Source organism: Micropterus dolomieu, linkage group LG19 (assembly GCF_021292245.1).
Source record: "Micropterus dolomieu isolate WLL.071019.BEF.003 ecotype Adirondacks linkage group LG19, ASM2129224v1, whole genome shotgun sequence".
Classification (NCBI taxonomy): Eukaryota; Metazoa; Chordata; class Actinopteri; order Centrarchiformes; family Centrarchidae; genus Micropterus; species Micropterus dolomieu.
The window spans coordinates 22968174-22982987 of record NC_060168.1 but is presented as its reverse complement, the minus strand read 5'-3'; the positions used below and the strand labels follow the sequence as shown (position 1 = coordinate 22982987).

Sequence of the window (14814 nt, the reverse complement as noted above, 5' to 3'; positions counted from 1 at the left end):
TGCTGAGACATAGGTCCTCTTATCCTTGATAATATTCTTCAGGTGATAGTAGGCTGACTTTGTAATTGTCTTAATGTGGCTCCTTAAATTCAGGTCTGAGTCCATGACTACACCAAGATTTCTTGCTTGGTTTGTGGTTCTTAACATTACCGATTGAAGCTGAGCACTGACTTTCAATCGTTCCTTCCTGGCTCCAAAAACAATGACTTCAGTTTTATCTTTGTTCAATTGAAGAAAATTTTGGCACATCCGATCGTTGACCTGCTCAGTACAGTCACTCAGTGCCTGTATGGGATCATAGTCCCCTGGTGATGTGGTTATGTAAATCTGTTTGTCATCTGCATAATTATGGTAACATATATTGTTGTTTTTCATAATCTGAGCCAGTGGAAGCATGTAAATGTTAAACAAAAGAGGCCCCAGAATGGAGCCTTGGGAAACTCCACGTCATTTTTGAAAAAACCTGTTGGCAGAATATCAAGGCAGTATGAGGAGGATTTCAGATGTTGTATTATCTCCTCCAGGTTGTTATGGTGGATAAAATTGAATTATGTCATGCTATATGAATTGTTTTTAAGTGGACACCGGTACAACATATATCCTGTACCTGATATGGAGGCACTGATTGCTTGTCTAATTGTTTGAATTTTGTCTGTGAAGAAGGAGGCGATTTCATTGCAGGCCCTGGTGGATAGAAGTTCATAGGCTACAGACACAGGAGGATTGGTTAGCCTGTCAACAGTAGCAAACCGGGCACGTGCATTATTAGTGTTTTTGGTGATGATGTCAGAGAAGAAGGACTGCCTTGTATTTCTCAGTTCTAAAATATAAATGCAAAGTCTCTCTTTGTGGACGTCATAATGAACCTGGAGATTTGTTTTCCGTCACCTGTGTCCAGCTTTTTCGACATCTTCTCTTACCAGAGACCACCTTTGGCTGGTGCAATGGCATCAATAACATTTGTAATTTTAGAATTTAAATTATTTACAAGCTCATTTACTGAGACCCATGAAAGGGCTGGTGTCGAAGAGAAAGCCTGAATACATTTTTCACTAGAGTTTTCAGTGATATGCCGTTTTGTGATAACCTCTGTTTGTACATTTGTGTGCACGCAGATTATACTCTCAAAGAAAACACAGGAATGATCAGAGAGAGCAACATCAGTCACCATAACCTTGGAAATGTTCAGACCCTTGGAGATGACTAAGTCCAAAGTGTGCCCCTTATTGTATGTGGGCTCCGTCACAAGTTGAGTCAATCCATATATATCAAGAACACAACACGGTTCTTTAGTCCCTCTGTCCTGGGGGTTGTCACCATGGATGTTAAAATCACCAACAATAACTACACAGTCAATACAGATTATAGACAGCAGTTCACCAAAGTCGTCAAAAAAGTTTGCACAGTATTTAGGGGGCCTGTATATATTTAGAAAAATAGCTTGAGAAGTGGGATTCAGCTGAAGAGCCACATATTCAAAAGAAGCAAAATTCCCATAAGACATCTTTTTGCATTGGAGGGAGTCATTAAACAAAATGGCAAAATTGGAGCAGCAGCAGCTGTGACACACTTCACAGAGACCGTTAAAAGTACTTTAAAGCCCTTAGTGTCCAATTGCTGCAATTTGCATCAAAAATCTTATTCCTTCTCTGTGTCATAACTTGGTCAAATCTAAAAACCCAGACATGATGCACGTAATTTATACTTTCTCAAGATATCGTATCCATCACGTCCTCAAATCTAGTTAGAACTCATAGAAAATAAAAAGACGCTCCAGAACTTGCCTTAGAATCATCACGATTCTTTTCAGTCCAACTGACATCATAGTTTCTGACAGAACAACATATAGTACTGTACATACACATGAGGATAGTCAGCTGTTTAGCTCTCACAGCACAGATCCGCTCATCTTTGTTTTTTTTTCCTGTGAATGTTTTTTCAAGTGGATTTTCTTGAGGGCTACTGTGATGGTCTGCCTTGGCATATACTGTACCTTTGAAGTTGGGTCTGATGCGGGCATCATATCCTGATGTTTTCCCCATGAGCTTGTCCAGGAAGTCAGAAGGTGACAGCTGTGGTCCTGCCCTGCCGGGGGGCTTTATCTCCTCCTTACAGGAGCTCAATCTGACATTACCCAGAGAGGGAATTAGACAGGGAACAATTACAAAGACAAAGAAAAAAACAGAAGAAACAGCAGGAGATGTATGTATGTATGTATGTATGTATGTGAGGTAGCAATGGGGGTGGTGGAGAAAAAATAATGAGAATGAGAAGCCAAAAGCTATCAACAAGTCAGTTCATCAGCAAAAAAATACCCAGCGGTGGATGGGGAAATGAGGGTGAAAAATGAAAAATGACACCCCAAAGGCTTGCCTCAGCTAGCAACTAAAAGCTTATCTATTTTACATCATGTCTGAGACTTACTGTGGTTGTTAGGCCCTAACTACAGAGAAGCAAAACAGAAGAAGAGGTAAACTTGTCCCTCCTCTGTATTTCCCACTGCTCGTGGCTTAGCAGGGGTAAGGCTTGACAGATTGATGGCTCAATTGTAATGCTATGAATGTCACACCGGGGAGAGGAAGGAGTTGATACAAGCTCCAGTGAGGCTCAGGCAGCCACTGACAGGAATAACCAACAGGCCAGAGTGAAAGGAGGGAAAGGAGAAAAATCTTAAAGAAAATGTGAAGAAAGACAAAAGGGAACATATAAAAGAAAACTCTAAACCAGGAAACCCTGGTTTATGATGCATTTGATTTATTACACACCCCGGCTGCATTACAGATGATTGCACCCCATGCCTTTGATACAATTGTTAACAGTTCATGATCCGTCATGATCTGAAACTCTGGAGTACAGATGGCGGGTTCAGTCCCCTCCGAGGCACAGCTTTGCTGATGCCCTGTGTTCTCATGAGTGTGTGTGTAGCCAGTCACTGATCCACCAATCTTACCGCTCCTTAGCTTTATTTAGAGTCACATAAACCGCACTGTCAGGAGCTACAGGATCAAAGACTTTGTGGAGGATATTTTTGGGACTTCAAGGCTAAAGCTGAGCTCATCCTGAGAGATCTTCCTCTTGTAATAGTGAAGGAAACAATTAGGAATTGTTTGGAAATTGAGCTATTGTGATGGCTGTCATTGTGACTACTTAACTGTAATATAATTATGAAGCTATGGTTAAATATGTTATTGCATGTTGCATGGCTAATATTAACCCCAGGTGAACGATAATTGCCAAGGGATTTAATCAGTTGTTCTACTACCACTATCTGAGCTAAGACCTCCTCTTTCCTGTACTTTTATTGTACAGTGGTTGTTTATAACCCTACAGAATAAACAGCAACATTGTTTTTAAGAGGCTTTACTTTCAAAAGATTATTTTACTTATTATTCCATGTTTGCTTAATGACACACCTACATTTGAAGTGTCCTTGCTCACCCATGATGTGTCAATGCTTCCCAGTCTTCAGATGGAAAGCAGCATACTTAACTGACCGTGTCTGTCCTTCGATGTCTGAATTTGAATGAATGCAGCCATCCGCATAAATCAATCGAGGAATATTTAAGTGTTCCGTTGGCAATAAATATTCTGTAAGACAGTCCATGGACTGTAAACCTCTGCCAGAAGTAAACAATTCTACACCTTGCAAGGCTGAAGTTTGTGTCAAGGCCACCTCTAATTTATTGAAGTGGCTCAATCATTTCTTTTTTAAGCTTTCTGCAGCACAGAACATACTATACATCGGTGATCGGCAATAGGCGACCCGCGGGGCCAGAACAGGCCCAGATTGCTTTGATAGTAGAAAAATTAAAAATAAATACATTGATAGCAGCTGGTGCTGAAATAGATCCCAGTCATGCAGTTACTCACTGCAGTTAATCACTTCCTCTTAAGTGATTGTGTCTCCAAAAAAAAAGCAGGAGAATGTTTTTTGCAGCAATGCCTTATGTCGAGTTTTTTGAGAGCTTTTACTTTGAAAAGTTCTAAAGGACATTCAAAAAAGTCTCTGGCCTGCTTGACATACCTCTAAAAAAGCCGTCAGTAAACGTGTGATTGGATTCCCCTGAATTTCCTCAGGGAAATGAAAATAAGCGTCCATAGGTTTACGAAGGCGGATCAAATGCCGGGACGCACACAAACTCCAGCACATGCTTTATTGTGAGCATGTGCAAAAGTGTCCTTATAATCCATTTGTTTAACAGAGGAGAAAAAATATATCTGCTGTACATTGGACTTGATCATACAACCCTCCCAACAGGAGTCACGCTCTTACCGACTACACTAAACGTACATATAAGTGATTAAGGATTTGAAATAATTTGACTTTGTTCTGGCCCTGTAATGACTTTGGCACGATGACTTATTTGCCGACCCCTGCTATACATCATATTATCAGTGTCTCAAATGAGTCATGTGATTGTTTTATGACACCGCTATTGTTAAGGTTTGGTTAGGCTTTAGGGCTGGGCGATAAGGCCAAAAATGTTATCATGATAAATACATTTCATTTCATTTGATAATTATCAACATATATGTCAATTCATTATTTCTTAGTAAAAATTGAAGAAACCAGATGGTTAATTATGTGGTTAAACTTATCTTTATGGTCAGAATGTGACAAACACTTGATGCCAAACAGTTGATCACTTCACAAGTCTGAGGTAGAACATTCGCAACAATTATGATAAAATCTTTTTCAACAAATATGATTAGTTCATCTTTCTTTAGGCCTCTTCTTCTCAACAAAATAAATATTTTAATAGAAAATTTAAGGGCTAATTTGTCCGTGATTCAAATGAATTAAACCAAATATTTGACGATATATTGAACATTTATTATATTGTTATTGAGGAAAATTATATTGCGATTATTATCATTACTGTTTTATTGCCCAGCCGTATTAGGCTTAGATACAAAACCTACTTGGGTACTAGGGGTGTGCATCTTCACTGGTCTCACGATTCGATTTGATTACGATTATCAGGTCAACGATTTGACTTGATCCCTCGATGCATCACGATGCATGATAATGCATCACCTCAAGGGTGGGAATTTCTAGGTACCTCAATACGATTATGAGGCTACGATGCGATTGTAAAATGATTAGCATAAAGATGTATTTTTCTCTCTGTGTGACTATTTGGTGTTTGTAACAATCCAAAGTAGTAGGTAGTAATGAAATGCAGCTATTTAATGTTACTTCATATAAATGTAGCTAACATTGCATAGCATTATTACATTATTACAGCATTATTACTCCTCTGCTGCAGCTATTTTCATTTCTGAGGCTGCTGTTATTAGTATATATTCAGATGGGGTTGAACTACACACTTTTCAATGCTCCAGCCAAACCACGTTCACTCCACCTTAATATATCTGTTCCTTTTTTTGTCTAGTCTAGTGTAGTAATATGTTTGTGTCTTGTCCTGTAAGGTGATTATTGTAATCTTTTATTGAGCACCATGGGCCTTGAGAAACAGGATTTTGTTCATTTGTGTACTCGATATGTGGATGAATGACAACAAACCAACTTTACAGCAGCTAAATAACATCCTGCTCAGCTTCCAGACCGCAGTCTGAAGAGGAGATGTTTGCTAGCGCAAAGTGCCGTTCTAGTAGTTGGAAAACAGACAGACTTTAATAAACAGACATGCTGTCACCTACACTGTACATTTACAGCCAAACTGAAACGTAGGGCTCATGTTTTCCTCTGCTCCACTCGTTTTCACCGTCACCTACTGCCGCCTGTCACATAGTTGTCATTTGAAGAATGAGGAGGGGACCCTAGCTAAGCGCCACTGCGCTGCACAGTGTGCAGGTGAAAATCATTAACTTGAGTTGCGCGTTGATTTTACTGATCATGTGAAATTTTAGTAGCAACAGTCACTCAATCAATTGCTGCCTGTCTGTGCTAAACAGAGAGAACTACACTTCTCCGTTGTGTGCACTGTACAGACGGTCCTGAGCTGCACTTCCGCATTTCCGAGTCCCGCCTTTTTCGTCCTGTCGACATTATATTATCAATTAACCTCTAAATAATAGATTATTGACATTTGTGAATCGATTCATAATCGTCCAAGGCCGCATCGCGAGGCATCTAAAAATCAATTATTTTCCACATCCCTATTGGGGATAGTTAGGAAAGGATCATGGTCATGCTTATACAACACAATTTTGATTGTTGGTACAAAAACATTTGTAATAGTCAGATGTTGTACTCCCAAACACCCATTGGGATCTCTTTCACAAGAGGTTTTGCAGTGCTATAACAATGTGACTACTACTACTTGGGCTTTTTCTCCTAACCAGACACAAGTCCTAATTTACACAGTCACAGGGACTCCTTGTCAAATGAATGCAAACATAGGTTGTTTTCTGGTGATGACAGTATCTTCGGATAAAAAGGGGTCTGTGGTTGGTGATTGCACAATGGATAAGACTATGCCTTCAAATCCCCCACTGTGACCCATCCACCATTGTGTCCCTGAGCAAGACACTTAACCCCTAGTTGCTCCAGAGGCGTGCGACCTCTGACATGTATAGCAATTGTAAGTCGCTTTAGATAAAAGCGTCAGCTAAATTAATAAATATAAATGTACAAATAAAATCACAGAACTGAAGTCCCTTTCGAGATCAGTCAAAGTCTAAACTGTCACACAAACAGGAAAGTAGTTCACTCTGAATTAACCTTTTACAGCATTAGCATGCAAGTTTGGGACAATGGGACCTTGTCATTCTAGTTCTGCAACCAGCAGCTGGTTTCAGAATAAACATCTTAATAAGAAAAATTAAGTCCTAATTTGTGTATGATTCAAGTGAATAAAATCAAACATTTATTGAATATTTATTAACATTTGTTATATTGTTATTGGGGGAAAAAATGATATTGCGATAATATAAACAATCTCAGCATAACGTCTTAATCTACCAGTGGCAAAGGATGCTACTAAGACTACCCGAAAGATGCCCCAGCTAACTTTACAGGGTAAAAGCCTCACCGTGACAGGGCTGGTACCGTTTCTCTGAGACAGATCATCTATCACTACCAGCTCATCAATGATGTGCTTAATGATTGTATTTGATAAAAAGTGTTATTCCAATGAAAAACCATATGCGCCTCTGGTTCATACGATCATGTAGAACATTTAAGGAAATAATTTAATAAGTATTTTCTCTGTAAAGTAAGGACTATCTAAGCCATACAAAACATTACAAATCAGATTGAAAAAAGTCTCAGTTAGGCTTCTTAAGTCTCAGCTTTATTACGGCCTGGGTTAACACCTTAACACCTCTTTAGTGTCGTTTTTGGACGTCTTGGCGGTCAAGCTAGCAACAATAAATACGCAATGTCCTACTGATGAACTAGTGAATAACGTTTTGAAACAGAACGTTACTTGCGTTCCATACACAACCGAAGAAAAAAACCTTAATATCGACTTTGTGTTTAACACAGGAAAAAAGTGAAAGAATGGTTTCTGGTCAAGCCGCCCTTCTCAACCATGTCTCGTCCGTACCATAGACTGTAGCCCACATAAAAAATGCAGGCCTTAAAGCAGCGCTATTTTGACCCTTGGCGCGTCCAGTAGTCTCTGCCGTGTGCGCTCACTTTAGCGCCAGACCGCACAGAGGAAGAACAGAGAGAAGCGGGACAAGTTAATAAAAACAAGATCACACGGGATTTTTGAATGCCGTCTTTTACCGAAGGAGTTTTTTTCCCCCTGGAAACTCCGGTGAGTAAAGTTTGTAACCTTTAGGAGAGAGCTAAAAGTGCAGCGTGATGCTAGCTTAAATGGGTGGGTTAAAACCATATTACTGTAAGTTAAAAGCAGTCGGAGGATGTTGTGAACATGATGATGAACTGTTCAACTGTATTTTGTTGTGTCATGGTTTCAAACTAATCTCTGGAGGTACTTTTGGATGTGTAACTTAAGCACATGTAGTACCTTCAGAGGTATTTTTATTTACAGTATTTATGATAATACATGTTAAAGATAATTTCCTTGACTAAAATGGGTAAACTCTTCAGTATTTTTTGGTTGTAATTTAATGTAATGTTAAGAAATTTAATTAATTCATAGTAGTGATGTCTTGCTTAAATGCTACCTGGTAAAGTTATAAATCTTTGGTAACGTTATAACAATGTAAAACTTAAGAGTCACAGCAGGGTGATGATATTGAGTTTTGACAAACGGGATGAGATCTTATTTGAAGAACACTGACTGTGATGATTTATCTGATTTATTCTGCACTATACTTGCAGACTGGTTTTTGAGACCCTGGATTGTAGCTTAGAGGTCAACTCTTCGCTGAATGCAGATGGCGAGTCCCAGAGAAGATGCACCTTGTATGGTGAGATCGGACCGCGGTGTGGCCAGCTGCTTCGGATCCCATTCAACAGGACTGACACATCAGATTACAGGACACTGGCAGATAAGAAAGATCCACCACACGTTCATTATCCTGCCCAGGTAGAGATACAAATAACTGAAAGACACTGGACACTTTTTAAAATTGTATTTTTTATGAAAGAGCTTCTTTTTCTGCGGATTATTTCAATCATGGTTGGTGCACTATGAGATGTTAAAGGCACTGTAATAAACCTGCCCACTGTTCTTTAATCACACACAGTGTATTTCTTACCCCAACACTACTTCTCAGAACCTAGGTTGGTAAGTTAGCTAAAGTGCTACACTAGTGCTAAATATTCTAGACCTGTCTTTAGTCGGAAGTAAGATTGGTGTCTTTCGACAGACCATCCAAGCAACGCTTTGCTGGTCCCTTCACAGCAGATCTCTGGAAGTGCAGATCTTGGAGTTTTGATAGGAGTTCAGAGAAACGGTACCAGCCCTGTCACGGTGAGGCTTTTACCCTGTGAAGTTAGCTGGGGCATCTTTCGGGTAGTCTTAGTAGCATCCTTTGGGCTTTGCCACTAGTAGATTTACGAGTCATGCTGAGATTGTTTATATTCTTTCTCGGGAAAGTACCAGAAAACAGGCAGTTATGTAATAATTTTCTTTCCAAATGATCTTACGAACCATTAACAACTCATACATAAATGGTTTGTCATTAATATAATACTTCATTTATAAATAGTGAACCGATCATATATGAACTAAGAAAATACAATTATTAAGCATATTATAGATGAGCTTATTAATAAATACAACATGTATAACTATGTTTATAAATGACTTACTAATGTGTATTAACGTAACAATGGTTTATAAATGATGAATTAAAAATGTACTAATACTTAACAACTGCTTCATAGTGTGTAGATAACAAAGAATAAAAAATTTTTAACTGTTTATGAATGACTTACTAATGTGTATTACTGTATGAATAATTCTTTATAAATGATGAATTCCTTATTTACTAATGCTTAACTAATGCTTTATAGTGTGTAGTTATTAAATAAATAAAGTGCTACCATTTTTGGTTGTTTTCCCAGTTTCAAACTTTTTATTGGAAGCATGTTTAGCATGCTGCATAGCAGTGCACACATAGTGAGGGCTGATGAATTCATCTTCATAACGTTTAAGTTTTATTGCTAATCATCCAATAGTTTCCTTCCGTGCCACTGGTACTGTATGGCTAAAATAATACAACACCCAGCACCTTTTGTTGATTTTCCCCAGATGTGTTGTGCATGTATCTCTGTATTTATTTCATTAAAATACTCAACATTCACTGGGCCCCTGACTCCACTGCTTCTGGCTAAAGTCCATTCTTTAGTGTTGCTGATTTTACAGTATGTTTTCTCTCTCTCTCACACAACCAGTTACAAACTCACACCGTAACACAGGGAGATGGCTTTATGGTGAGGCTCTTAACGCTTAGACTAAGCTATTGATAACAAACTGTTTGTATTGGGTTGTGCTCGTTTTACGAAGCAACACCAATAAAATATCCTGTTTGGTCTCAAGTGTGATTTTCTCTGACAAGGTGGTGCAAAGCTTTCACAGACAAATGACTGTGACAATAAACTCTGTAGTTTTCAAGAAATATTGATAGAAGAAGAATGGGTCTTTGTTGGATGTTCTAGCAGAGTTTTGTGAATGCACTTTGACACAGTCATCTAACGACTGATGAGATTTGTAGTTTTATTTTTTTTAATGTTAATCATAAGGGGTTCACTACAGTCAAAGAACTCAGTCTTACCAAGACATAGCAATTCTTTCATAGCAATTAATTTTTACCCCTATACTGTTCATTCATGAGTCAGTACTTGAAGTCAAAACTATGAACTAGGACTGAAACGATTCATCGATAAAATTGATTCATAAAATGCATCGACACAAATTCGTTCGTTTAATCCATTTAACTATACACCACAGTGTTTTGCACATTGACATTTATTACTGTCGCACATCGCGCTTACGCTGTGAACACGACGTGATTATAAGGTAGCTGTTTGCAAAGTGGAGGAAGATGGAGAAAATAGCGAGGGACAAAGAAGAAAGTGTCCAAAGCATGGAATTATATCAAGCTAAAGAAAACAACTCTGTAATGTTACCGTCCGTCCACCATAAAACTAAACTTATGTTGCCTCGGCAACAGCACGACGGCAGCTGAACAAAAAGCCCTGGTGTTCTGCCAGCGGACCATTGTTTCTATGTCATTTTCGTACAGTGTTGTTAAGACAATATATTCTCTACATCTGCAGCTGAACTTCTCACACTGAGCTGTGGGTGGAGCTGTATATTTCTGCTTTCCCTCTGGGTCTACATCATACATTTCCAATTGGACTCAGTGCTTCTGCTTACAAGCATGTCAAAAGATCTTGATCTACAAGTTTTTGGCACAGACACATCTGGAAATTTTGCATCTGGAGGGATGATGAGACAGGGCAGCAAGTCAAACAAAAACCAAAAAAAACTAGATACCTTTCAAAAATGTATCTCTTATGGAATTGGTTTTTGGATGTTAAGTCTTTTGAGGTTAATGCACTATACAACAGCTACTCTTAAGATTATATGTACAATTTCTAATGACTGTAAAACTAGAAGTTATACTGCAAGTGGCTCCTCAGAAACCTTCAAAGCTAAATTATGTGGTTCTTTTCCTGAATGATTCAATTATTAAGATGCTCTTTGCTGACATTTAATGAGCCTGACCTTTTGCTTCCCCCTACATCCCTTTCATCCGTGCCAGACTGCTGTCAAGAATACACAAGAACTCTTTCTTTACCCTCTATTATAGAGCAAGTTTTGGCAGTCACTCTCTTGTTAGTAAGCGACTCCATTTGTCTTTGAAAGCAAATCTGAATCAGGTAAGGTAAAACGTATTTGTATACATACACGTTTAAGTACTAGAAAAACAGAGGTGGTTATACCAATGTAGAATTCAAACAGCTGCTCAAAAATGAGTGAGTCTTTCAGTTTCCATTTAGTTTTTTCTACAGCTATGACAAGGAAATACTGGCAAACAGAAGCCCCTGTATGTGCAACACATCTGAAAAGCTTGATTACCGTTCCACACCACCAGACTTTAAGCAAAAAATTCCAGTCAGCCATTAATTTTAATCAAAGTATGTACACATACTGTTAGGGAAAACTGCATGTAGTTATTTTTCGCTAACATGGATGCATGGGCCTGTGTTGGACATGGTTGCCTTGTTTTACAATTTTTCTCATGTGCAGAAAAATGCTCCTTCAGCAATAGCTAACATTGTCCGTAATCATCGTGACCAACATAGTTTATAATGAGTGTTAATCCAAAATCATTACGTTAAGAGTCCTGATCAGGTTGGGTCCAGACACACTATACATTGTTCAAACCAACCCTAAGACAACAATTGTTTCTTTTCTTTTTTTACATTCAGTGCCAATGGTTTTAAATTTCCCACTTTTTACAATGTTTGTGCATGACAACTACTATGTATTGAAAGTTAGAGAAAGATCAAGTGATGGCAAATAAATGATGGTGAGGGTAATATCCCAGGAAGAACGACTGATGCAAGTGGCCATGATGTTTATTTAAGTGACAAAGCCCTCTAGTGGCCGTAGGACTTATGACAGGAGCAAGGAAGAACTAAGGTGACAAACCCCACATGTAGCCTAATGAGGGTCAACGTGGATGGTATGGTTCTCGTTTTTAAAGAATGACTACAATCATTCCTTAACCTTGACCAAGTGTTTATCATTGGAACCATGAAATCAAAAGGTCCACTAACCTTAACAAAGTTGTTAAGGTTAGCGGACCTTTGAGTGGTTAACTCAAATAACCCAAACCATTATCTTTCAAAAACCTAACCAAGCTATTTTTGCGCCTAGACCTAACTAAACCTTAACCACAGCATTTTCTAATCATAAAACACATTTATTCTTCCAACAGTGATCTGACATCCCTATTAGCAGGATGACATCAATTAAAGAAAAAAGCTTCTTTGTATGTTCTAGAGGGCATGGACTTTTGTTGTTTAATTTGGAGAATGATGGCACACTACTTCCCTGTATTGGCATCGTATGTTGGCACTGGAATTAAACGGTTAGGTGTATGGAGAATCGTTCAAAATGGATACATAATTACTAGGCAGACTGGGCTGTTGCAGCTAGTGTTTGAGAGGCATGTTGAGTTTCGGTTATGATTATGAAGTAGCAAAAGGGGTAAATGGATCCTGTAAGCCAATTTAGGATGCTGACCATTCACAAGCTTCCATTAAAGGTATGAGTAGTAGAAAATCCTATATATAATATCCGTTTAATTTCAGTGACCAAACAGCTCAGGCAAGGAATTAGAGGCAGCATAACTAGAGAAATGGTACCTGTTTCCAGTGTACTGTATCGTTTAGTTTCAAGGAATATATAGCCAATCACAGTAAAAGAAAAGAAGCTGGAGCTGTCACTCTGTATAGAGTACATAAGGCTCAAATGTATGAGGACATAAATGGACTGGGGCGAGGGGGGTTGGGAGGCAAGGTCAGCATGAGACCAGCTTATCTTTTTATCTGCACAATTCCCTGCTTCTTCTTTTTTCTTACAACATAAAGCCTCAGTATACACTACAAATGCGGACAGACATAGGTGTTAAATGCTTGCCTTTAGATGTACATTATATACAGTATATTCAGTCCACAAACCTGGTTGAGTGATTTTCACTTAGAAACAATGAGAAGCATTTTTGTCTGTAAGTTATTGTCCTCTGTATGGCTTTAACCTCATTGAGCCTCAGATTTAGAAGCAACCGATCAAAATTATCTCTAATTAGATGGGATGGGATTCTGCCCATGGAATGCAAACATACTCTGTTAATTGCTTTTTCCTTAAGAAGCTGGGGATCAGAAAAGCACATCATCTCACAGTATGGCTGCTCCATGGTTTCCTATAAGGAAGAACTGGGGGATAACAGGGCCATTAGACATCCATGCATGAACATACTAACTTTTTAGTGCCATTAGCATAATGGGAAACAGAACGAAAGTGCTCTCTCTGCCTGTTGAAACACATTGTTCTAATTTCCTACTTGTCAAATTGCCCTTGACATTCACTTGAGCCTTAGGTATTTCTCTCATAGAAGGGCTCTCACTTAGAGGTTGAATGCAAGGCTTTTAGACAATCAACACAACTTTATATCAGGCCCTCCAAGCCATACAAATTGACTCATGCCACTAACAGGCCTTTGATAACAATACGTCCAACCACTGCATGCTTTATGGTAATACAATGACGTGTCATTTTTTGCCTTTAATGACCTGTACAGCCCTCGTCTTCACACTATTGTATATAATGGCCCATGGCTGCTGCTGTCCCCTTTTGATCAATAGGCTTACAGGGGAATGGGATTTGGAGCACACTGCAATCTAACCTTGCACATTTATCTTCAATGACATGACCACTGCCACTCCTGCCTTGACACTTATGTATGGAAACATAGATATAGACAGAGCTTTCTGTGGTAGAAACCTTCTCACTGAGCCTGACTGACATTAACTAGCAAACCACATGTGGATGCCCAGTGAAGAAGACATGAATGGAAAACACAAAAACAACTCATAGAGGCCCAAATGGATGCAGCTAGAATTTAAAATTTGACAAAACAGATACTGACATTCTACAATACACTTTTTGTAAGCCAACAAAAAAAAGAGTTTAGCAGGACTGAGATGAAATGAAAAGTTGTGTGCAGATTAAGTATTCAGTACAGAGGTCCCCTTTGCAAGGCAGATAACTGGAATTTGTTCCATTGGGTTTACAATGTCATGGTAGGGCATCCATGCATATTCTATCTATAGTAGATAAAATATAAGGTAGATGCATTACTTCTGAATTTTTCAGACAGTTCATTTTTGCATATGACCTCCATATGTAGAGAAATGTGTCATTATGCAGGAGGAGGTTAATGAGCAAAAGAGTTATTAATAATACACATTAATACTGTCTACCGTTAAAAAAGACAATGGGCGACATTCTGTTTTGCTGCTTTTGTTAACAAAAAGGGCTGCCAACATTCTATTGTTTTGCTTTTGTCAATTAATCAAATGAAAAGAACAAAACCAACAATGCGTCTGTCTGCCTTTCAGTACATGCTGACTCCAGCAAATGTTCAGAAATTGTGTCACAAATATATACTTTAATTTTTTTAAAGGCTGAAAAAATAGCTGGCCACTGCGGTTTTCTTTCCAGTGTTACTTAATAATAGGCACTATATTTGTTAGGGACTATTTCCTGCTGCAGATTGATTGCACTGCAAGTATTTATGTGGTGTGCGTGGATCATCGTAATGAAGGAATATGACAGCCGGCAACCATGTGACTCTAATGTGTTTTTAATAGTTTCTGGACAAGAATGGAGGTCTATGATACAAAGGAATACT

The 14814-nt window shown here is 38.6% G+C and overlaps 1 protein-coding gene across 3 annotated transcripts in view; it reads right to left on the bottom strand.

The window, feature by feature from the left end:
• The window catches only part of glra4a (glycine receptor, alpha 4a), a 58559-nt gene that overhangs the window by 21540 nt on the left and 22205 nt on the right, over positions 1-14814 (bottom strand). For 2 of the 3 annotated variants that reach the window (XM_046031412.1, XM_046031411.1), the window contains exon 2: positions 1994-2124. The exons of the other annotated variant lie outside the window; for it this stretch is intronic. In XM_046031412.1, coding sequence (XP_045887368.1) covers positions 1994-2124 — 131 coding nt within the window. The remainder of the gene's footprint in view (positions 1-1993; positions 2125-14814) is intronic. 3 annotated transcript variants of the gene reach the window in all.